Source organism: Bos taurus, chromosome 22, assembly GCF_002263795.3.
Source record: "Bos taurus isolate L1 Dominette 01449 registration number 42190680 breed Hereford chromosome 22, ARS-UCD2.0, whole genome shotgun sequence".
NCBI lineage: Eukaryota > Metazoa > Chordata > Mammalia > Artiodactyla > Bovidae > Bos > Bos taurus.
The window spans coordinates 30,669,188-30,694,887 of NC_037349.1; the positions used below are offsets into that span (position 1 = coordinate 30,669,188).

Sequence of the window (25,700 nt, forward strand, 5' to 3'; positions counted from 1 at the left end):
TGTTTGTAAAAAGTGATAATTAATAGGACAATGATTCTTATTTAGCAGATATTGCGCAGAACCAAGAATTTTATAAGAACGCAGAAGTTAGACCACCATTTACATATGCATCTTTAATTAGACAGGTAAGTAAACAATGCAGTTTGTGAAATTGCATCAGAAGGTATATGTGTACAGGGATATATTGATGAAGTAGATTTAAAACCGTTTAGTATGCAAGCATGCTAAAACCTTTTCTATAAGGTTTTTTAAAACTGCAATATATAACATAATTGCTTTTGATTAAGTATTACAATACGATGTGATTATTAGGAAATTCATTTCACACAACAGTGAAAATGAGCCTGTTTAAAGATGGCAAGTCAATTATCACAAGCTACAGTAATCTCTGATCCCTAGAATTAATCTGGGCTCTAAATAATTACTGAGCTTTAATCAGCTAGTGAAATGTTTTGCATTTCTCTTTGATTCAGCTTTATGAATGACTAATAAATTAATATTTCTGTACGGAAACAGAAATAAAAACTCAAAACAATTAGATAATTCCATTTTGAATTTTGCTATTGAACTGGTAAATAGAACCATTCATCTTAGATCATTTCGTGAAACCTTTCTCAGGCTTTAGCTCAGCATCACAATTAGTTTCTATTTTCCAAAAATTGTATAATGACAGTTGTGCTGATTTGGTCATAAATTATCTTTTTCTGTTACTTTCACTTCACAGGCCATTCTCGAATCTCCAGAAAAGCAGCTAACACTAAACGAAATCTATAACTGGTTCACACGAATGTTTGCTTACTTCCGACGTAATGCCGCCACGTGGAAGGTAAGCTTTGTTGCAGGTGTGTTTAGTCTTGGATCTTGCCGTTTACAGGGGAGAGTTTGTTGTTGGTAACGTCTTGTAAGTTACAATAATATTGTTTTGATACATTCAGAGAGTCTTAATTTGTAGGAATATTGGATTGAGAAAATAATTACTGTGGCGTTAAAAATGCTGGGATGGAAGACTCCCTTACTTTGGCATCACATGGACCAAAGTTGTCTGCCTCTCTCTGGTTGGAATGGGAAGGAGGTTGTCTTGTGTACACAAACCTCACGCCTTGAGGTCTTTAGCCACCATCAGTATTTATTTCTGCAGAGACTGCATAGATAACTTTTTTCTTTAGCCATTAGTAATGTGGAAGAATGATGAGGTAAATGTGAGATAAGTGGAGAAGGCTGTACACCCCAAACACCAGCACAGTATATGGAAGTTACTACAGGAGAACCCTATATATATATATATGTATATATATGTATGTGTATGTATGTATAAAAGTTGTGTGTTTTTTTTTAAGTGAAGAGACTGTCAGATATTCATTTAACTGTGGGGAAGAAAAGTAATTATGAAATAAATGACTTGACTGATACCATTTGCTCTAGACAAGTCATCCATAGCTCCAAGTGGGATGCCCCCAGCAAGGCTTGTGATCATACAACAGTCCTCAATCCAAGTTCCACAGTTAGTGTATAGATTATGTTAGTATTGATTGCATTGTATTAGATTAACCTTTCAGCAATTTTTGGATTTCCTCACTATAATTTCTGTTTTAATAATATTTTTGCTGTAGAAAAAGGGGCAGGTACTATTGGAGGTTAATTATTTTTGCATATTTAATATCTAGAATTCTTATAACCCCCCAATTCTAAGACATTTAGAAATATTTAAAATGCAAATATTTTACATGGTTTTATTATAAAGATGATAGGGGTTTGTTATAGGGTGTAAATAAAACATGCTTTGCTTGAACTAGAAGTTTTCCTTGCTGCTTATTCACTTTATATGGGAGGAAATCAAACATGGAAAATACATTTCCTGTACTACATTTGTCATAAATTAGCATTTTTAAAACAAAAGGAATATAACCGTAGAATTAATTCTTCACACTTACAGAGTTATGAATAATGCCCCAATGTACCTTTTTTCTATTAAGACACATGGGCACTGAAGGAACTTGGTTCAAAATATTCCTTTCTCTTCCTCAGCCTGCCCCGAGGAAGAGAAAATATAAAATAATCTTCAGCTATGAATGCTTTTCAGAATTTAGGAAGTGTAAACATGAAGCAGACATTTTCTTCTAATTCCCTTTTACAAATAGCAAATGATCAGATTTTAAAATAATTACCAGTGTTGAATGTGATATTTAGGCTCAAATCTTGAGATTTAACTTTTTCATTTCTGTAAAGTGCCGGCAAAAATGCCATTCATATAAACAGTCCTAGGTGAAGTATTTAATGATTCATAAATACATACACTTTTCTCTCCATGTCCTATTTGTGCTGCGATCTTACACAAAAGTTAAAATTCCAGGTAAAAGTGATGACTGAGAAGAGCTCACTCACCTTTTCTGGGAAATTCTCTATTTCCAGTTGCTTGTGCTTGGATGTACAGTCTTCAAAAACAGAAACTTAAGTTTTGACCTTACATCTTAATTTATATGGCTGTACAATTTAGACAGTTCTAGAGCAGTCCTGTTTTTCAGACATGGCTTTTTCAGTTTTGTACATCTGATACTTACTGTGAAACAGTAGATATGATAGGATGAGGAGAAATGCTGCTTTCTGTTCCCAGTTTGGTGTCCTCTGGATACATGTACTCTGGATTTTTTTTTTTTTTGGTAAGAAACTTGGGTTTATTTCAAGCACTTCAGTGTTGTTCTAGGAGATAAAGAATGCTAAGGGTCTACTGTTATCTCTGCCTTTGTGCAATATAAAAAAGAAAATGCTTTTTAAAGACTCATATATATGTGGAGAAATATGTCCTACCAAGTATAATGCCAAATATTTTCCAGAGATTGTTGTTTGATAGAAACCTATCAAACCTGTTTGATTCAGGGGTATCCTTTTGTAGTCACTTGAAAGTCTTGAACCCACCCCAATTATGCTGACATTGCTCAAAAATTCCTTGAGTATTTATCCTATGGCTTCTTTCTGTGAGCAGTTCCATCATGCCATGTGATAAAATTTATCTCATTACCTTCTAAATGAGACCAGAAAAATCACCCTTCTTTAGCATGACTCCTCACAGAGTCACCAGTGGTGATTATCCAAAAATGGAAACACCTCTCAAAGAACAGATCAAGATCTGCCCCTGGAAAGGATCAGGGAGAGAGGAAGCGGTGAAGGGAAGGAATACAGAATGTTTGAGCGATAGCAGTGTTGCTGAAATAAAGTGAAGGACTTAGGAGGGATGTGAGGTGTGGTATTAGTATCGTCTTCTTATGCCCCCATTGTCCCCTTATTCCCTGTAAGAAGAAAGTTGGGAGTAAATGACATGGGTTTCTTTGAAACATCCTCCTGTCCAGTTTTGAGTGTCAATAAGTTCAACCAGGAGAACTGAAGAGGTGAAGCTGTGCTTGGTACTTTACCTGGTAAGGGTTGTGGAATTTCCTGAAACTCAGGAAAGGTGAGATGTTAAAAACTCTTCACCCTTCAGTTGAGCTCCTCCTTTGGTAGGTTACATATGTCAAGGGTTTCAGTTCAGGAGTGACCAGAATTTACTTTTTACCCTAAGAAAGTTATATGTAAATAGAAGCCATCAAATTGCCATTGAGAGTTCTACTCATGGTTCCCTTTGGCATTTTCTCTGATAATTAAAGCACTTACCCCTAGTAAGGGCCAGCTTTTATATATTTGGGAAGGTAAGGCATAGCTTGATAATGGATGCTCATCCAGTGAGGGTCATGTCATCCTCTGATCCTGTCAGATGCAGGAGGCGGTGCTCTCAGTGGTAAACAGCCAGTGTCCATTTCTTCTGAAGAAATCTGAGAAAATGGGTCAAAGGTGTTAAAGCCAAAACTTCAAAGAATAAAAAAGCAGCAGCAAAATGACTTAAACCATTTTTGTATGAGAGATAGTGAGTTTAAAGGTGACAGTTTTAAGCTTGTTTCCTGATTTTAAAGTCATATTAACATTACTTTTCTATTTTGGCTGTGAAACATATTTGGGAGCTAATATTTTAGTATGAGAGACGAGTGGGTTTAAAAGGGACTGTTTTATGCTTGTTTCCTGATTTTGAAGTCATATTAACATTACTTTTACATTTTGGCTGTGAAACCTGTTTGGGGGCTAATACACATATTAAAAAATACTTCTGGTTAACTATTACCAGAGATTAGGCGAAAATGCCAAAGTACAGTTAACTCATCACTTTGGATTTTGATTTTTCTTTTTGGAAGAGGCACCCTTCAGCACAGGAGGGTCCTCCTAGGGGTGGGAGCTGCAGCTCTTGGGGATGGGTTTACAACTGTGGGCTGTTAGGCTGAATTTACTGCTGTTTTTGGAGTCTTTTTCTTATAGAAAATGTTCTCTCTTTTATACTTGCTGCAGAATGCAGTGCGTCATAATCTTAGTCTTCACAAGTGTTTTGTGCGAGTAGAAAACGTTAAAGGGGCAGTATGGACAGTGGATGAAGTAGAATTCCAAAAACGAAGGCCACAAAAGATCAGTGGGTACGTCCGCCATGTTTGAACTTCTTAGCCTAGCTTGGATCGCGCTAACCAGTGTCACGTAGAGGCTTTGGCTGCTAGACGGTGTTAGACCAAACACCTGGTTTCACGTTGTCTCAGTGAAGGGAAGCAAAAAAGCATTTCATCCCTCCTGTTTTGTATGCCCGCCAGTCCCCTGCCCTGCTTGCTGGTCTCTGTTGCATCACATGCTAGTAGCTTTTAGGTGGCGATGCATATTAACCCTCACAAACCATTGGCTTATGCTTATTGCATTTTATTTTCTTTTTCCTGTTCCCTGTATTGGATGTCTGTTCTGCCCCCAACCCTGCCTCTCTCCTTTTGTTGCCACTTCATCTCCTTTGCTGCTGCTCCTATCCCAGGGTGCCATTCGCACCAACCTCTCACTGCATAAGTGCTTTATCAGAGTAGAGGATGAGTTTGGGTCCTTTTGGACAGTTGATGATGAAGAGTTTAAACGTGGCCGCCATATTCAACGAGGCCGTCCTCGCAAATACTGCCCCGATGAAAACTTTGACGAGCTTGTCGCACAGTAAGAGCCTTTACTTGCTTTTGTTTTTTGTTTCTGCTGTTGCTTTGGCTTTGCATGGTTGACTCATCCCATAATAGTTTTGCATTTCACCACGTAGCAGTGCCACGGCTTTCTGCAACGGAACTAAATCGTGTGATTTGTACATGTATTGCTCTTGTTTCCCTTTGGAACACCAGCGCCCTGAATAATGCTTTTTTGACGTCTTTAATGCAAATACGGGTTGTCTTTTGATTCAGCAGCTTTACGGGGACCCCTATAACTCAGTGCTTTTGCGTGACCCCTAATTCCTCCAAGTGAAAAGGAAACTCTTCTTTAGAGTTAAAATGTGTATTTACTGGGGTAAATTTCTTTTATTGGCTCACACAGTATAACAGTATAAATGTAGTAAAAATGAATGATAAAAGTGCTCCAAGCATAGGAAGGAAACTGGTTAACAATCCATCTACTTCCTTTAAGGATCATTGATCAATGTAGGTAATTTCCTCCCCCAAACCACCCCCACTTTCTGACCATATCCTCATGTGTGATTTTTTTTTTTTTTTAAGTATTTTTATCCTTCCTATCTAGAGATGTTCTTAAAACAGTATCTTGTCATCATTTGGTCAGTAAATGGACATATTCTTGTATGCTCACAAACTTGGCTGTGCGAGAGAGACGAACCAGCCTTGGCTGACCAACCCTCCCTGGAGTACCCCTCTCTTTCCTTTTGGCAGTAAATGAGCTTTGAAGACTTCTTCTTCAGAGCTACCCTGCCATTCCTCTAGCATTTGTTCTAGAACTCAAATCCTGAAGACGCTTAAGAGCCAGGATTCCTCCCGCCCACTCCCAGGAGACCTTGCTCACTGACATCCCAGAGCATCAGCCTTCCTGCTGGCGTCAGGGCGGCTGCTCCAAGTTGACAAAGGCTCATCCACGGAGGAAGTGCCCAAGCTAATTATTACATAGTCCGCAGTTTTACCCCCAGTTTGCTTGAAGAGCAAGGTCTGTCCAACTCAGAGGTGTTCACACAGACCAGCCCCTGGTGAAAGGGAGAAACCCGACTTTGCTTTGGGTTGGGGACTGGGAGACATTTCTGATTTGGAAGGATACCAGAAAGCTTAAGACTTAGCAAAGAACTCGGGGGGTGATTGTGTTTAACTTTGAGTTTTTATCTTTCTCTCACACAGTAACCCTTCCCTTATTAAAAACATGCAGACCAGCCACGCCTACTGTACACCTCTCAATGCAGCTTTACAGGTAAGACGAGCGGCCGCCCCGACTCTGTGGCGGAGGGACATGTCTCCCCCACTCATTTCAAAATATATTAGCCTCGCTCTAATTAGATATTAAATTTTAATTCCGTTAAACTTTTTTCTTAAGTGCACAAAGCATCGTACTCCCTGGAGGCAAACACATCGGGCTGCTTCAGCATTAGCAGGATGCTTAGCATTTTGAATATTGTGGCAAAAAAATTAAAAGTTCACTTATTAATATTTATCAGCAGTATCATAATTTCCATCCTCTTATTTCAGAATTTCACTTGAGGCAAAAATACCACAAGTGTAATTACTCTAGCACAGCTATTAATGTGCTGGATGATAGGCTACTGTATCACATGACCTTCTATTGTTCACGGGTTTAAAGAGAAAGCAGAGCTTTTTTATTTCTTCTCCTTCTTTTAAAGTCTATTTTAGCATCTTTTCATTGCGGAGGGAGGAGGCTGGGTCTGGTTCGCTTGGTAAAAGTAAACTGTTTTTGTTCAAGCGATAGAGTTAGACTCTAGGTTTCCAGCAGATTGCTCAAGGTTACATAATAAGCTTGCAGGATGTTTGTCTCCTACTGACAAACCAAGCCGTCCTTACGTAACCGGTGTTACCAGTGGTGGGGGGTGAAGACACGGGGTTTGAGCAGGAGGGAGGTAACCTCCCCGATGTGAGTACCAGGGCAGCCCTGGCATCTGTCAAGCCTTCTAATTATTGCACATCTCAGTTACCAAACAATCAAGTCACGGCCAAATCGAGAGAGGACTGGAGTACACTGTACTGAACTTACCTGGGCAGGGCCGTCCTCCCGAGTTCATAGGTGGACAGGGTCCTGGGGACCTTCGAAGCCTGTGTTCTTGACACAGATGTGACGAAGTCTTGTGCCCATTCAATGGGCCAAAATTAAAATTTCCCGAGGGAAGGGCACAGAGAAGCAGATGTCTTAAAAAGGCTCCTTAAGGGGATGATAGTGATGAAAACACAATGGACACACTCGGCATTAAGAGGAACAAAGTTGGCTGAAGAGGCGATAGAACAATCTTCCCGTTCTCACTGAGCACCTGCCCGGCGTTCTAGAGAACCGTTTTCCCAGTTTACGCAGCGAAGGCTTCGGGCTTCTGAGGATGGAGCATCCACAGCCTTAACACACTTTGAGTTCAGAGGCAAATTCACTCAGCTTAGCTTTTCAGTAATTATATTTATATATATATATTTATATATATATATATACACACACACACATACACACACACAGCCCAAACCAAATTTAATAGGAGGAACCACTTTCTGTGTTTCTTTTAATTACTTGTAGTTTACACAGTAACTTTAGAAAAGCAAATGAAGGCACGCTTAGATGCCGCCACTGTAAATACCATTCATTAGTAGCTTATTTTCCCTGGAGTCTTATGAAGTGTGAATTTAAAGGCTGCTCTATCTGGAATGGTATTCAGATTACAAGCACATTTGACATTCATGAGGCTGCCAGGCAAAAAAAAAAACAACACAGCCCACCAGCAGCAGTGATCCTCCAGCCTCTGGATCCTCTTAACTTTGTGACTAATTTCCACTAGGGTGCTTTCTCTTTACAGAACTGCTCACGCTTTACTTCTACAACATTTACCTTTGGCCCTGCACCCTTTCTTTCTTTCAGTGATAGCCCCAAACTCGCCCACCATTTTCCCAAGAATCCTTTGTATCTATCCTGAGGTGAGCTGAATACCTGGGTCTCAAGTCATGATTTGAGGAATGGATCTTCTCCCTCTCCTCCAGGAGTTTGGGTCCTTGGTCAGTAGACAGTCCCCTCAGACAACTTGCCACCGTGCACCTTAAATAAAGAGTCTACCAGCAGGCCTTCCCTTCCTGCCCACTTCCATTTTTTCAAGGCAAGTAAAAATAATAGTGGAACAACATCTTCAAAAGATTACTAGAGCAACATAACGCGTGATATACAATATATAAAATAGGACAGCAGAATCCACTACAGAAATAAAACATTGGACTCGGGACAGATTGCATTATGCTCTGAAAAAGTGAAGTAACTAAGGGTAACCGTAAAGCTTCATATTTATAGACTGCCTCTCCCCGCTGGGATCTCAGAGCAGTTAAGGCTCCAGGAGGGACAGGACTTAAGCATCTTCGGTTTGGGGGGGTAGAGGGGCCAGTGTGATGTGAAACCTCGTACTCTGCATTGGACCAGTCCTTTATAAAATCTGTAACCCCTTGCTCCACAAGGGACATCAAGTACAAAAAGAGCCACTAGGTTAGACCTGAGCCGTTGGTGGAAAGTTTTCTAAGCTCGGGTAGGTGGCTCTGGTCACTCACGCAGAGAATGTCCAAGAAGCTGTCTTGTGTAGGAGCGACCGGGTTTCTCACTGCAGCCCACGTTGTCATTTTTTTAAAAGAGGCGCACACTGGTTTTCTTCATTTATGTCTTTTTTTGTCTGAGAATCAAGGGATCGGTGTAAGTAAGTGCTTACCTTTGGATGCCTTTCACCAGTGTCAGCCCGTGTTTTATGATCCAGTTCCCATCGGAAATGCCCTTGACCCAGAACACACTGAGAGCCACAGAGAATGAATCATCCTGAAAAGGTTGCCCTGTCCGTAGGATGGCCAGCTCATCCCAAAGCATACGTTCTTTGGAGCACTTCAGTGTTGTATGAACTTCTCCATCTTTGACTGGAGAAGCTGCAAGAAAAAAACAGCAAGCTAGAGCTTGGCCCCACTCTTGCCACCTTCTGACTGTAAAAGTGAAAGAGATTCACTAATGGTCCCAGCAGAACTTCCGTGTCAGGGAGAAACAGGGCCACTGTGTCGTCTAAAGTAAAGGCAGCCAGTATGTGTGTCCGGCTGCAGTTTGGTGCGGGGCGGATCAGGCAACGGGTCTGACTTTTCACTCTGCCAAAAAAAGACAAAATGTTTTATTGCAATTACAAGAGATCTGTTGAAAAAAGTACTTGATGCAAATTATTTGACAAACTGTAGGAGAGTGAGGAATGTTCAGATGTGCTGTTCGTCAAGATGAGTTCACCACATTTGGAAATGAAAATGGGATTTTTTTTCCCCCACTTTTTAGAAGAAGGCAGTTACATAAATTCAGAAGTGGAGGGAAGGAAAAGCCGTGGGCTTGCAGTGGGCCTGGCTTCGAAGTCATCCCTAGCCAATGCTGTGTTAGGTGTGGGCAGGTCATCCGTCCCTGGATCTCGAAGGCGTTTCTGGCTTTGGACCTTGTACAGCAAGTGAGACTGTGATTGTCTAACATGCAGATTCCCTGCAGCCCAGCTCCTCACCTGTTCTCTCTCCACTTTCGGGTTTTACTTGGTCTCTAGAGCCAGGGTTTCTAGAATCGTTTGGACTCTTGTATCACTGGCCAGTTGGAGTCACTGCACCAGATTGTCCTGTGATTGTACTTTTACCTCATTAGGATGGAAAACCAGGCCGAGTGTAGTCTGCAAGGGAACGAGTTTGATAAATCTTGGTCTAATTACAGCTGCCAGGTTTTGAAAGTCTGTCCTCTTTAATAAAATGCAAAGTTACTAGGTCAGAATCATGACCCAAATGAAGCAGTATGGACACTTTAGCCCAGTGAGAGGTCTGACTGGTGTCTGCCTCTCAGACTGGGTGGTCGTTTTATTCCAGTGCAGTAAGACAGGAAATGAACAGTACATCCAACCATAGGGTTTAGGATATCTTTCTTTTTCTCTCCATTTCCACACTTTTTTAGCTGACACTCAACTTAGAGTGACTTTGTCACCTTCGATATGGATGTACTTACGTACCCCCAAAGAAATACAATTTACAGCTTCCTTTTGCCAGAGATTTCTTTTTTCTTTGGTCTTCAAATTCCAGATGATTGGCTGGAACCTGAAAGATTGCATAGAGTTACCTTCAACCAGTTATCTCAGACTACACTAAAAAGATTCAAAAATCATTAAAACAGAAATGATGGGGAGGGGAGATAAAAATTGATTCCAATTCTACAATCTCTTCCTTTTCTATAGGATCTGAGACATAAATGTTTATGGAAGTTCTCATAAGTTTGGGCTCTGCAGCCAGAATAATCTGATCAAATCTTTAATATCCAATAGTGGAGTCATCGAAGTGGATAAAGAAATGAAAATTCCATTACATTTCCCTGTGATCTGGAAATATTCAGTTCCTCTTGAAAAAAGGCTTCAGACAGAAAACTCGTTATGAGATAGCCTTGTCTAAAGCTTGTGCCTCCACTCCACAGGCGCCTCGGTCCCTCCAGCTATAGCTCTTTGGAACCCAGCTTGGGACACGTGTCATCATCAGCTTGACTCTTAAATCACAGCCCTTCTAGACCTGTTAGAAACTTGTCTTTGCCAACTATACCAGAATGACTGTAAACTGAAGACCATCGAATCCACCTGTAATTGATAGCCTCCCTGTCTGTACACCCTGTGTCTTCATGCATTTTCTTTGGGTTGATGGCAGGCTTCGATGGCTGAGAACAGTATACCTCTATACACTACCGCTTCCATGGGGAACCCCACTCTGGGCAACCTGGCCAGCGCGATCCGGGAAGAGCTGAACGGGGCGATGGAGCACACCAACAGCAACGAGAGCGACAGCAGTCCGGGCAGATCCCCTCTGCAAGCTGTGTGAGTACTGCCCACCTGCAGCACCTCTGCCATCAGATCCCCTGGTTTTCTGTCACACGAGCCTTGCTCTGACTGCTGTCAACACCTTTTCTGTCATTTCCGACTTCCTAGAACCCAGGGAGAAGTGGGTGCTTCCAGAATTGTTCAACTCGGTTCGCAGCTAAAAGGACCACTTACTTATTATATCCGACCCATAAAAGCAGTAGGCTTCCTGCAGCCCCACAAATGCCCAGAGCCACAAAGGGGAGTGCTTTTTGCCCTTGCTCCGTCAGCCCAGGCCATTATTTCAGCCACCTTACCTTTTCCTCCTAGAAGCGGTATGCATCCTGTGACACAGTTCACTGTCTGTCCGACGTGCCGGCGTGCTGAACCCAGCAGGGCGGGAAAGGATGCTTGTTTACTTGGTTGTGGGATAATGGTGAGCCGCGCACGCCACGCTGAAGCGCTATTACCAAGCATTAATGATGGCACGAAGGAAAGACGGCATGATTTATAGATTGCTCTTAAAATATCAAAAGGAAAATTAATAGGGGCATTATAGCAGCAGACGGCAGTATAATGAGCACGCCCAGGACCGTGCAGAGTGCTGGCTGAGGGCTGTCTGTCCTGCGTGTGTGTGATGCCCCTGGGGGTGGGCGATGGGAGGCAGGCAGGGTGACACCACTCCCTCTCTCGCAAGAAGAGTTTCAAAAAGAAACCCCATTTTCCCACGTAGGACTCACCAGGGATGCTCTAGAATGACAGCTTCTCCCTTTTAGCGAGTGTCTGTAAAACCAACGCCCGCTTTAAAGGAGTAAACCAATGCAGTGTTTACCATGCTGTCAGTTCCTAGAAATAGAGCCCTTGTCTGCACAATGCTTCTGAATTACTGACCAACATCTTAGTTTAAGAGCATTTGAGTGATCAGAATGGAAAATATGACCTGTGGCAATTAGCAACAGAATGAATTGGCATCTAACAACAAAGGCAAAATGCTGCCTGCCAGTGTGGGTAATTGGTGGCTTTGGAGGAATCTGAAATTTGATTATTTAGCATTTGAATTTCATGCCCAAAGTGCTTTGAAAAGGATCTTTAAAGATGAAAATAGTCTTTGTAAATTCATAACAACAGTCCCTTAGCATTTACTCCACAACATTTTAAGAACGTGTGTATCTCTCACGCTGCCACTGCCGTATATCATGCTTCCTCCAGCAACCTGGTGTTTCTGACTTTATTATCACACCCGCATTCATCTTTAAATCATTGTCATGACAGGAGTATTTACTAAGATATTAAGGAAGTTCAGAGCAAATATAAATTGTTATGTATGCTACTTCAGGAAGTACTTACTGTGGAGCAAAAGCGTCTGAAGCTGCTGAGTGGAAGAGAGTTTTTCCTAGTATCCACAGAACTCCAAGGTTTCGTTCCTGTGTTTACAGTAAAAGAAAAAAAATGACTAAAAAAAATAAAGGAAAGATATTTGGATAAAAACTCACACAGCAGTTTTGAGTGATGCTAATTTTGCTGTATAAGATAGTTACTATAAAGTTAATTTATGGAAACTTTGAGTTAACCCCAGTATAACAGAAGTCTTGTTTTATAGCTGTCAGTTTAATTTTTAACAAAGTGAAGATTTTACTGACGGTTTTTTTTTTTTTTTAAACCTGTATAAAGATGTCAAAAAGCATACTGTTTGTTGCTCAGATCTCACAGGTATACAGTACAATAAATTATTTTGCTAAAAAGAATTATATGTCATCAGCCCATTTCCTATGCCTACTCTTGGTGCTGGAGATGGTTACCCTTTTTCATCTCACAATTCCATTAAGCAAATTCTATAATGATGGAGTTTGAATTCTTATCTAACATGCATTACCTGCTATGACGCAGATTGTCTCCTAAGCTTTCTATTCTATTGGAATAACTCAGATTGTAAACTTCACAGCAAGGCTTAAAGGACCCTGTTGGTAACGGCCCACCTGCTATCTAGTGTTGACATAGAATTCCTTCTTACCTTCCCCGTGACACTCAAATACCACTGCATTTTTTTCTCTCTCGGAACACTACCAAGTAACCCAGAAGTATGGCTTTGGAGTATTATCCGTTCATCCTGCGAGGAGCTAAAGGAGCTGTCGTACAAAGCACGTACTCCATGCTGTCTCCACACCCTCTGAACATAGTGCCTTTAGACAGCAGTCAGCTCGCTTTCAAAACTCTGCTGTTCCCACAGTGGCTAAAGAAAGCAGTTAGATCTAAGAAGGAAAATGTGGGGTTTGCACAGTTATTCCCTGGAAGCCCTTTCGGAAGCAGAAGTCAGAGAGAAGGGAGGAGGTGACCAGTGAGCGTGGAAGGCGCCACGCGCGGCTCTGTTTCCCAGGATGCAGGGGGGTGACTATGAAGCACAGGGTCTGAAGGAGGCTGCAGCTTACCTGAAATGGATCTTGCATGGAAAGCCATCCTTTCCCATTCTCTAAAGCCCTGCTTGCCCATGTTCCTGCAGTGGCCCCACTCAGCAGGGGGGTCTGCTGGTTTCACGGAATGTCGTGAGTTGGATCTCATTTCCCTGGAGTTCCAAGAAGCCTTATTACCATCTCACCTGGTTGTATTGGCAGCTTGTCACACCGTAGATCTGATCAGTTCACCTTTGCTGGGGCTCCACTCGATAGTAGGTGCTGGGTTTGAATCAGGGTGCACAGGGTCGTCACCTGTGTCTTTGGGATGGAAAATAATCTCACTGAAGTTTGCCTGCAGATTGCAGGGGGAACCAAATACTCTCCCATGCGAACCTACCTTGTTGGGGTTGGGGGAAGTGATACATACCTGATTTTTTCTTTTGCCTAGCCTAACATTTGTCAAAGTCTCAAATTATAAAGCAAGAACTTCATTAAGACTCTCCAGTTGTTCTAGGGTCTCCCCCCTCTCCCACCCATAGCCTTGTATCATTTCTGTCATCAGATTCAGCTTTATAAACCTAAAAAGATGAATATATCTGGTAGTGTGAAGAAAAATGAAAATGGGAAACACAGCTGACTCACAGTTCAGGCAACACACAACCCTAAAACACTCTTGTCCAAACTGTTACTAGAACCATGCTACCAGAGGACAGGAGGGGGTGAAGTAACAGTTCAACAGTGCTAATATGAAGCCCAAACATAAAGTGACGTTCACCATTGTCAGTCACCCGAGAAATACAGCTGAAGGTAACTGGAACTTTCCTTGTACCTGCTCAGCAACACACCGTATTTGAAAAGCAACACTTGGGGCTGATGAGGTTGAGTCTAAATTGATAGAGCTTCTCTGGAAATTAACATTGCAATAAATCACAAGAACCATAAGATGTTTTAGCCTCTGCTCCAACAATTTCATTCTCAGACATTTATCCTAAGCCGGTAAATCAAGTATGGATAGAAGTGGTCACTGTATTACAACAAAGAGCACAGCAGGGTTGAAAGGTACAGAGGCGAGAAAAAGACAGTCCCAAATGCCCAGTGTTAAGGGGTAACATGTCAGTCAGCACAGTGCTCATACAGTCAAAAAAATTAAAACTAAAGGTAGCAAAATAACATTCCTGCTATGTTTGCAATATGTGAAAACATGACCCCAAATGGGAGAGGATAGACAAAACAAAATATCCTCCCTTAACTAGGGTTTATAGGTGATTTTTTTTTAAAAAAGGAATAAAAATCCACACACCCAATTCTTCCCGAAAGAATACAGGGGAGGGGCCTACGGGGGCTGACTTCCCAGGCATGCGATGAACACAGTCTCACAAAGATCCCACGCTTGAAAGTTTTAACGCTCAGCTGTTTCCATCTGGAAAGTCTCAATGAATTTTTCAAATGCATTTTCATTTCACACTGGACTCTGCAAATTATGCATCTGGTCCGGATCTTGACGCTAAAAACAAATAAATAGGACCATTAACAAACTAAGAATAGTCGGAGCCAAACTAGTGAAACATACTCTAATACAACCTGGGCATATTTCATTTTGCACATAGTTTGTAAGAACACAGGCTCTGTTTTTTAAAAGCTATTTATCCCGACATCCACCTCCAAACACTACTCTCCAGGCTTCGCTAATTAAGAGTCCAGGAGGTCCCCGTGGCAAGGGCAGTCCGGAGCACTCCTCTGTTGGTTTTTCAAGGTTCAAGTGGCCTTCAGGGTTTGCATACAACATCAATTATTTAGGGAGGCAGCAGTCCCCAGCTCCACCTCTTATTACTAATCCTTGATAAAGTCGAATGAAAAAATCCACCCTTGGTAGCCGGTCCCTGCAGTGGGATCTTTTTTTTTTTTTCTTTTAAAACTTGAATGGGGATCGGGTTTTATAACTTGAATGGCTCTTTTACATATCAAAAGCCCCACAACCGAAAGTAATTTGTATTTGCAAAAGGATCAGTTGTAAATATGATTTACGAACAACATTTCTCAGTTGTTATCGGAGAGGTTTCGTGTGGTCCCTCGCCGGCCCCTTCGGGTGAACTGTGCGCTGGGCTGTAATGAGCGCGTTGGCAGATCTCATCAGAGCCCAGCGCGTCCCGGTGGCCGCTACCAGCCGGGGCCTCTTGTTTAGTCTTGTTTACAGCTGACAGCGTTATTATTCTGACCGGGGCTCCGCTTTCTTATCATATTGTTGTGTTGAGCGCACCTTTTCCTCTCCGTTTGTGTTTCCTGGCAGGGCTTTTCTTGCCTTATTGACAGTTTGTAAAAATATGCATTAATTTGGAGTTTCCAGCATGTATCATGGTGTCTCTCTGCTGTGTTTGCTTGAAGTTGATTAATGATAGACCCTCGCTTGGGGTCGGTCTCCGGAGAGCTCTTTCACAGGTTCTGCATGTTAACTAGCAAAGCAGAACACACAGAGAGCTGCGATTAGCCCAGCCTCCAGTTTTTGGTCCCCACAAACTACCCTTGCATTACCGGTTCTTGGTTCATGGGATTGTTTCAAGGTTTGTTTTCCTCCATGCAGGAGGCCACTCCGGGGCCTGTTAGCTGACCCAAAGTGTGTCCTTGGTCTAGCAGCATCAGTGCAGAGCTGGTCAGAGATGGAAAGTCTCAGGCTGCATTTTAACCAGAGCCCATGTTAATGCGCATGCACATCACACTGTAAGAAACCCCATGGGAGGACACACCCACGGGTGCTTCCATCCAGAGACCCTTCCGGGATGGTGGGAACCTCCCTCCGTGCAATCCAGTATGGTAGTCAGTAGCCTACGCGGTGGCCCTGGAGCACATAAAATGTAGCCAGTGCAACTGAGAAGCACAGTTTTAAACTGTCTCAATTTTGGTAGTCACACGTGGTTAGTGGCTGCTGTATAGAACGTCACAGCCCTAGACTGTGGCTTCTGTGCTACCCAGAACACCCAACTTACCTTGAGTTGGGAAGTCCCCTCAGTGAACCTTCTCTTGCTTTTCCAGGCATCCTGTACACGTCAAAGAAGAGCCTCTGGACCCCGAGGAAGCTGAAGGGCCACTCTCCTTAGTGACAACAGCCAACCATAGTCCAGATTTTGACCACGACAGAGATTACGAAGATGAACCTGTCAATGAGGACATGGAGTGAACATCTGGGCAGGCCAACCCCAAGAGTGTGAAGATTGGGGGGAAAAAAACACACACACAAAACAAAACATGTCAAAAGTTGGCAGTGAAATCGTTCTCCATTGGTTGTACAGTCTGGAGGATTTTTCACTACATTTTGACAACTTTGCAATGTGTTAACTCTTAGTGCCATCAAGAATCCCATTTGGGAGTATTTTTGATTTTTCTACTTTTTGTTGAAAAAAGGAATTTGTACTCTGTGCATTGGATGGACTTGTTTGGTACTGGGGATTTTCCTCTCTTAACAGTCAACATCAGTGTTGTAAATTCGCTAAACTGATTCACTTTTAGCAGCAGACTTTGAACTGCAGTCCTGCCGACGTTGCACAACGAGGACACCCAACTGAGCATGTGCGCCTGAGCTGCAGACCAAGCCTCTGCCCAGAATCCAAGGATTGCAATGGACGACCTATTTGCACAGTACTGCATGTTGATTATCACTGCCTTTACTCCATTTTTTTTTTTTGCTTCCAGTTGGGATGGGGAAGGCCTTTGTGTGTGTATTGGGGGGAGGGTTTAAAAATAATTATCCCAAACTTTTTAATGTATTGCCTTTTTTTTTTTTTTTTTGGCTTCTCCTATACCATTTTAAGTTCTGACCTCAGGCCTCCATTTGGGCCCGCGGCCTCTTGGAGGCTTCAAGTTTTCTGTACCTTGTGATGAATGTTAATAGGTGTTTTTATTATACAAAGCTGAATGTCATTTCTCGTTCGTAGTTTTCTGTCACTCATTCCATTTCCCTTCAGACATCACCACTGTTTTCTCAAAAGTCAGAAAACATTCCGTTTTGGTCTTTTGCAAAAAGGTCCCAAATGCTGCACTCTACATGTGAAGGTCCTCTCACCCAGATGTGAAGTTCCTGCCAGAAAGAGAATGAATGACAGAAAAAAAAAAAAAAAAAATAGAGACACCCTAGGAACCATGCAGATTCATTTCACAAAGCAGTATTGGAATGTGGGAAGGGGGTTGTTTCAGATTTTCCTCTTTTTTTTATTTTAAATATCGTATCTACCATCATTCTTAATAAATGCCACAGCATTTACCAGCACAAGGAGACATAGGCAGCAGCCCCTCTTCCCCCAAAACCAAAAAAAAAAAAAAAAAAGCACTGACCGCGTGGCTGTAGAAGGCTTCCCTGGGATGACCGGGTTGAGATGGACCTCAAGCTCTCGCAGTTGTTAAAACCAGCGTGAGTTGCTTTGTTTGCAAAATGGCCCCGAAGCTGGCTTCCCTGAACAACTCTGCTGCAAGTACCGGTGGCCCCCAATGGAAACGTCCATTCAGACCTGCTTGGTGGCATTCATCTGTTTGAATGCAAATCAGATTTCAATTTGAACTTGTTCTGTGAGTTAATGAGGACTGGGCTCAGCAGAAGCTGAGGAGTTAATTTCCACTGTGCGGACCTGGTGCAGCAATGCCGTCTGTGAGCCGGCATCACCCCACCAGTCCTGTCTTGGAAGCCAGCAGCGCGAGGCGTCAGGTAGATGGGAGCTCAGCCCAGCCTTGGGCTCTGGGGGAGACAAACAGGACGTGCAGGACGTGACGCTCATGGGTCAGTTCAGCCTCAGTCCTTGGAACCCTGAACGCTTACTTGCACCCCCTTTCCTGACATTTATTTATCTAGGACTGTAGCTCTTGTTTTAGTTCGAGAGCCGTTTGGAGAGCTTAATTTATATGCTTTGTACCTTTTTTCCCCTAAAATTACCAAAGATATTCCACAAAGTTAAATTATGTTCTCTGTTTTTATGCTTTATCTGATGAAGCCAAATATCCTCTTCTTGTTGATCAAAGGAGGCAAAATAATTTAGAGGCAATTGATGAGATATAGGCTATTGCTAACTTGAGACAACTGCTCCTTCATCATAGAGGACATTTAGGAGACCAAGTAGGTAATGGAACCAAAGTAGTTACTTTTTTTTTTTTTTAATCATTTTTTGTTGTTTGTTTTTTTCCTACAGAGACCAAAACTCATTCCTGTAAAGAGAAATTACGGGGCTACTGAAGGGAGAAATAGGATACAGTATTAAGGGTGTACCATCTCCAAGGAAAAACAAAAACAGTGTATGGCATATGAAACTTAGGGGGTGTCCAGTCCAGGAGACAGTTATGGTAAAATGAAGGTAAAATTCAGAGAGAACAAAAAAGCTTCCACAATTGAACTAGACCGTGTAATAGTATTTCTAGAAGACATTTCTTTTCAAAGAAAGATTGTATGCCACTTTTGTTTAAAGACTGTGCTATGATCACTGCGTTCATTTTAGTTTCTCTTGTCATATATATCCTCCAGGTTTTTGTTTTATTTTTTAAAAGGTTTTCTTTTTGTCCTTCCTTTCTTTCAGATTAGGCTTGCCTCAGCATTTTTCATTAAAAAAAAAAAAAAAAGTAACATTCCTGTCCACTCACAAGCTTGGTAGAAAAACTTCTTTGGCAGTTACTTTTGAAGCTTCACACTGCTTTCTCTATAAAGGGCAGTCTGTGGTCACTCGAGACTTACATTTTTTTTTTCCCCAACTTTTCCAGGCAGCGTCATGATGTGCAGGCAGTAGCCAGACAGGGTCATGGGAAGGGGGCCCTGAGCTTCTGAACGGAGTGGTTGCTGGTTAGTTTGGTATTCAAAAGAGGATAAAAATCTGGTAGATTAGTTCATTCTCAGCATGTGTAGCTAGACATGAGTAAAGTTAACAGCATGAGAAACTGTTAGTACGCATACCTCAGTTCAAACCTTTAGGGAATGATTAAAATTAAAAAAAAAAAAATACATTTCACTCAGTTGCACTTAGTCGTATGTCTTGCATGCTTAGTCTAAAGACTGTAGCAAAAGAAAAAAAAATTAGATTTTACATATCTTTGCAGGTATCACAGCCTTGCAGAAGAACCAACTGAAAAAAAAAAAAAAAGAATCTCAGGCTTTACAGCAAGCAAACTTCACTCTGATTTTTCCAATTCTGATTCTGTATCCCTTGGGGGTAATCCCAGTTGCTTCTTTAGGATGGGGTTTATTATGTTGTACATATTCCCCGATGTGTCTGTGTGACTCTTTGTCTTTTTTGGGGGAGGGCGGAGGGTGGTTCTTTTTTTAGATATTGTTCCTAAAAAGGAATAAATGCATACACCTGTTTGTCAAAACACCTTTGCTTTTTGTGCAACTGCTTTATATTAACAATACTTAAGGAAAAAAAAAAGCTTTGGAAAAAAACTACTGTATGTAATGGAATTGCAGAATATGCTGCACATGTATTTTATTTAGTTATTCTTGCTTTAAGAATATCGGATGACATTTCCTGACATGTGGGAGGGAAAAACTCCCAAACTTTTTTTTTTTGGCTTTTAAATTGTAACATAGTTGACAGATTTTTTTTTTTTTTTTCCCTGTTCTCATTGATCAGAGCATCTTGTACAGGTTTTTTTGGTGTGTGTGCGAACGGGTGTGTGTTAATCTGTTTTTTGATACATTCCTATCCCTTGTGTTTATCCTACCATTGCCCTCCTGGCTATCGTAAATGAGTTCATACATTTGAAAAGAGAAAAAAAAAATGTTGTTTTAAAAAGTGTTTTCTCCTGCTGCAGTAAATACTTTGCATGATGAAATTCCAGGGTCACACTTTCAAAGTTTATCAGTGAAGTAGTGATTAATCATGAGAGTGTCAAAACTATTGAACTTTTTGTATAAAAAAAAAAAAAAGAGAAAACTTTACAAGGTGCCAAGATGTACAGACAATTTTGTTACTTTTTTTTTTCCAAAGAAAAGCGTACCTTTAGGGAGAACAGTCCCTCGCATCAGACAGATGCACCGTCAGGAATGAGGATCCACCCTATTGTCCCTAGTCTGTCCTTGTGAGACAAGTTAGCGCTGCCTGCAGTGTACCAGCAGTGAAAGGAAATACCAAGGCTTATGGATGGGAAGAGTGACCGCCAGCCCCGCCACCTTTAGATGGCTCCGACCTGATTCCCAGCGTTCCATCAGACCTGGTAAAGACACCTTGGATTCTTCACCCAAAATGCGATGTCCGTCATTAGCAATTTTATCATGGGGGAAAAAAAGTTAAAGATTTCCTCTCCTTTCCACATTCCAGCTTGATCTCCGTTTCCAAGGGTACAAAGAAGAACATGTTTGTCAGGATTCTGAATCTTTGGGGGACCTTTTGCTTAGTGGTAGACCCTCTGGATATTCCAGATGTTTCTGAGAGTCGGTTTGGCTTTTCTCTCCCGAGAATGAGACTTAACAATTCCAAAGGCATCTATGTGGGCCCCGTGTAGTTCTCACGACGTGCGCTACACAGAAGCCTGCGTGGAGATGGTACAGCCCGGACTGTGAGCATGGTGCTCCGTGGAGATGTGCTGCCAGTAACAAGAATTTTTTTTCTTTTTGTTCTGTTTTGATAAGGCATAAAAGGAACTCATTCCTTGACATCAACTGTAATTCCATCATTCCGTGTCTGTGGATACAGACAATAAAAAAAAATGTTGTGTAGTCAGTACTAATTACTGACATGATCGCATTTTCAAATGCAATAAAAATACTGGTTGTTCACACTGGTAGTAAAAGTCGCCACCGCCTAAGTTTCTTTCCCCTTCTGACCTCCTGAGAGTGTATGTTCGGCATATGCCTTCGGTTTAGCACCAGCTGCTTCCAACTCAGAATTAAAATCAATCTTAACTAAAAGCTTTCATCATCACAGAGGGCTGAAGCTCTCATCCCTCAGGATTTCAAAGTGAAAGTCTCCACTTAGAGAATTAGGGGGAAAAACACAGAAAAGGGGAGGTTACCTTTTCTCTCCAGGAAGCACACTGATTTTTTTCCCATCATATTTTATATAGAAAAAACAAAATATTGAATAACTAGCATTAAGAGCAAACTAAAATTTCAGAGGAAAGCAATTTCATGAATAATTCATTTAAATTTCACATCTGCAAGATTAGTCATCCAAATAAAATGCTAATGTCAAAAACATGCACCGTCTATAATATTCTCATCAAGAAATCTCTTTGCATATAAAGATAAATGCTGAGATTAGAACAAATGATTTTATAAAAATATTCTATCCAAAAGTATGGTCTGGTCCATAGCTGCCTTCCCGGAACCAAATAGTAAAAGCTCCCGTAACTGAATATTTCCAGAAAAACCATCTTGATTTCTGAGGTCTTTTAAGAATTTCAGACCTCTAGGAAAATTCACTATTTCTCTCTAATACTATTCTGTCATATATAAGGATGAATTAATTTGGGCATTCTCTTTGAGTAAAAAAATTAGTATATCAAAAGCACCACTTCTAAGTGGCCAAACTACAATGACATACAACCGTTAGGTATACAGTTCAGAGCACATAACACAAGCCAATGGACTTCTTGAAAATTAACCTTGCAGTTACTTGGCAAAGACCAGCTGACACGGAAGAAAATATAAATGTTCTTCCTCAGCATTGTTTTGAAAAGACCTTATTAGGAAAACATTTTTTTCATACATATTTTGCAGAGTAGTAGCCCCTTTTCAGTAACAGTTTTGCCACTGTCTAAAAGCCCTCTAGTCTGATAATTAGTGAAACATTTGAACCCTTAATTCTTATTCTAGCTACTACAAATAAATTAGGGTTAATTGAAATTCCTTTAAATACCAGGCTTAAACATAAACACTGCTTAGAGCATGTGCAGTTGGTAAAATTAAATATGTCCACATATTTTGAGTCAACCGAAAGACCCTAACCAAGTATGTATGACACTGCATTGGTGAAGATTTTGCCAGTTGATGCATACGACATTTTTACTTGTATTTCAGGAATTGTTCTAATGCAGGAACATTCTCTGACATCTTTATTTCAGGCTTGCCGTTCAGATAAATTAGGCAGCAAACCCAAACTGTTGGTGCTTCTTTTAAATGGGAACCTTTATATCAACAGCCTAAATAAACTCTGAGGAAGACCAATTTCACACCAACACTAACCAGCTGCCTGATCGTTTTTACTCTCCCTTCCCCCCAAAGAAGATTAAATCTGATACTACATATTTATGTGTAGGCTGCTGCTGCTAAGTCGCTTCAGTCGTGTCCGACTCTGTGTGACCCCATAGACGGCAGCCCACCCGGCTCTGCCGTCCCTGGGATTCTCCAGGCAAGAACACTGGAGTGGGTTGCCATTTCCTTCTCCAGTGCATGAAAGTGAAAAGTGGAAGTGAAGTCGCGCAGTCGTGTATGACTCTTCGTGACCCCATGGACTGCAGCCTACCAGGCTCCTCCGTCCATGGGATCTTCCAAGCAAGAGTACTGGAGTGGGGTGCCATTGCCTTCTCCGATATGTAGGCTAGTAGTCACAATTTATCTTTCATCCTGATTGTAGTTGAGTCAAAAGTAGTCTTTATTTAAATAAAGTGAAGTTGGGTCTCAGACCTTCATTTAAGGAACTGACTGATGGATGAAAGATTTAAGACAGAATTCACATTGGAGGGAAATTAAATTACATACAAAAACACTGGTTTAACTGTGGGACAATATTTGGCTTAGAAAACTGTCATTCTAGACTTCTATTTATTTTTAAACAGCATTTTATTTTTTAAAAAAACAAAACCCCCTATCATCTTATTTCTGCTCTGATTGTAAAATGACATTCCATGCTTAGTAACCCCCCAAAATACACATATATATCCATTTGAAAGGATCCACCGGCCTTTTCTTTGGCTTATACCAAGAATACAGGGAGGAGGAAAAAGGGGGGGAAAAGACAAGCTTCAAGTTATAATGTTAATTTGAAGGTAACCGGCCTTTCAAGAATTTCAGCCAAAGCAATAATCATTATTTACCGGCGTGTGACATTTTTATCACTCATCATATTAGCAAATTTCCATTGAAAATGCTAAAATGGTTCGTCATAAGGCAGATAACTGCTCTAGCTGTAAAAATGACCAACACAAGTACTGTACTCAAACATTAAATTATACTGTAATTAATAAAGACAGTTAAACTGTCTACTAGCAACAGCAATTTAGGTAACCACATTTGATCAGCTATAAATTGTAACTACATTAAAATTCCAGAAATATTAGCAATATGGATTACTTGATGGAAGTCACTGCTGATCACCAATTCTCTCTTTTTTTTTTTCTTAAACAACGGAAGCACAGGTCAGGTTGACCACAAATCCGTGAGCGAAGATCAGGCCTTAGCACTTTTAATCTTGTGAAACAAGCAATTACAAATAGTTGCATCGATTTGTTAAAAAGCTTTAGGTGACATAAATTGTTTCCTGTTTAGCTTATTGCTCTGATACATAAATGTCACCCAGTCCAGCATTTGTGAGGCCACAAAAGAACACAGGGTGACACAGAGATGTGTTTGTCAGTCCTTCTGTGAGCTTTCTGGAGAGCCGCTCTCCCTGGCTCGTGTCTCATTAATATGAAGGAGAACTATTTTGCTATGTGAATCTTTAATACCAGTTTAATTTTCGATTCTCAACTGGGCTTTTGTGCTTGCTTTCTTGCCACTCAACATAAAGCAGCACATTTGAAAAACATCTTCTAAATAGAATAATATTTACAAGGCACTTCAGCCTCTGAAAAGCTAATACTCCTCCCTTCTCAATACAAGGGACTATATTTTGGATTGATATTTCTACACTTAAAATACAATTTTAAATGGCTTGTGCATGTTATTGACTTAACATAAATCAAATGTATCACATACTTTCTTTAGGTTGGCATGCCACTTAGAAAAATACATTAGTTTCTGGGGTGGGGAAAAGTCTGGAGAAAATTTATTAAACAGAAGTTTTTACTGTAATAGAATATTAATGTAAGCCAATGCTCATTTGCCATTAAGCTGATCTTTTTTTTTTTTTCCTTTAACATACACATGCTTTTTATTATTTTGCACTCAAGCAAAAATTCCACATTCAAAGACTTTCCATCTAGTCGGGAATGTCTCTGGCAAGAAATACGTTAAGAAATCCTGACCTCGAAAGACAGCAGACCTTCCACATTGAGCTTCAGCCCCACCAGGCAACACATGCAAACTTAAGGTAATGCTAGTCAACAGTGGGGAATCCAGAGAAACAATTACTCTTTAAATCCTGCCTCACCGCTACTCCACCAGCGCGCAGATGAAAATGTTTGATTTGCAACATAAAAGATTCATTAATTACCACTTGAATATTTAAAGCTATTTTGCAGTCTAACAGAGATAGATAAAGCAGTGAATTAAAACCTCTAATAAAATTGTAAAAATATTTCGGTAAGTTTACCCATGTTATGATTTAGGGAGAGATTCAAGCATTCTCACGGAATAGATTCTTAGCAGTTTTCAAGTGTGTATTTGAAGGAAGGAGCCAAGTGTTGTGGGAATAATTTGTTTCTCACTTTCAAATGTTTACTAATAATTTATTTGCAAATCAAGTTTGCTACTTTAGAATTCCACCAGTGTGAGGAGTGGGGGGTGCAGTGGGAATTTGCCAGGCAGGTTGGAACATGGTGTGTCTGATCCAGAAATTAAAATACTTTAAAAAGTATTCAATTAGGCTGGAAGACTTAGAAGCCCTCACATGAAAGGGGTGAGTTCCTGCCCACAAAATGCAACAAATCTAGAAACAGCCAACCCCCAAAACAGCCCTACCACTTCTGCCCAGCATTAGCTGCATTGTACTTTATTATCCTTTATAGCATGTCGGTGTTAGGAACCTGGGATGCTAGAAGCAAGCAGTCCCCAGCATGTCCTTCAAATCAAATGCAGGAAAACCCAAGTGCCAGGTGACCAGACCCAGCCCTGACCATACACACTGGGTGACCTGGTGAGTCACTGGGAGACTTTCATCTCTTTGGTCTTCCCCTTCCTCTTCCTGTGAACGGAGGACATTGAACTACATGACCAGAAGGGATCCTGCCAATTTTAAGTAAGGTTCTAAGCATTGAACAGATTCCCCCTTGGGGACTTTAATTGATAAAATTTATGATCTCACCATGAATGACTTTGCATGGTACTCTTGTCTTTAACCACTATTATAATACTGTCCAATTAAACCCTGCCCTGTTAACATGCCCTGTTAGGAGCAAATTTCACTAGCATGCATGCTTCCAACCATCCATCCATCCATGAATAAGCATCAAACGCATTCGATGACCTGCTCAAACTCAACATTGGAGATAAACTGGGGACAAGACAGAGTGTTGGCCCCATCGTACCCCCTGGCTCCCTGGGAAGAGAGTTCTCCAACATTAGCTTGTGCCGGAAAGCACTGAAT

At 41.1% G+C, this 25,700-nt stretch overlaps 1 protein-coding gene across 30 annotated transcripts in view; it reads left to right on the top strand.

Annotated features, from left to right (window-relative positions):
• FOXP1 (forkhead box P1) overlaps positions 1–21,030 on the top strand; it is a 627,940-nt gene extending 606,910 nt beyond the window's left edge. For 25 of the 30 annotated variants that reach the window (XM_059879649.1, XM_059879647.1, XM_059879650.1 and 22 more), the window contains 6 exons: positions 46–125; positions 725–826; positions 4,369–4,490; positions 6,204–6,273; positions 10,734–10,900; positions 16,300–21,030. In XM_059879649.1, coding sequence (XP_059735632.1) covers positions 46–125; positions 725–826; positions 4,369–4,490; positions 6,204–6,273; positions 10,734–10,900; positions 16,300–16,444 — 686 coding nt within the window. In that variant the 3' untranslated portion in view covers positions 16,445–21,030. The other 5 variants (XM_024982689.2, XM_005222658.5, XM_024982695.2 and 2 more) reach the window with 3 other exon arrangements.
• The last annotated feature ends 4,670 nt before the right edge of the window (positions 21,031–25,700 follow it).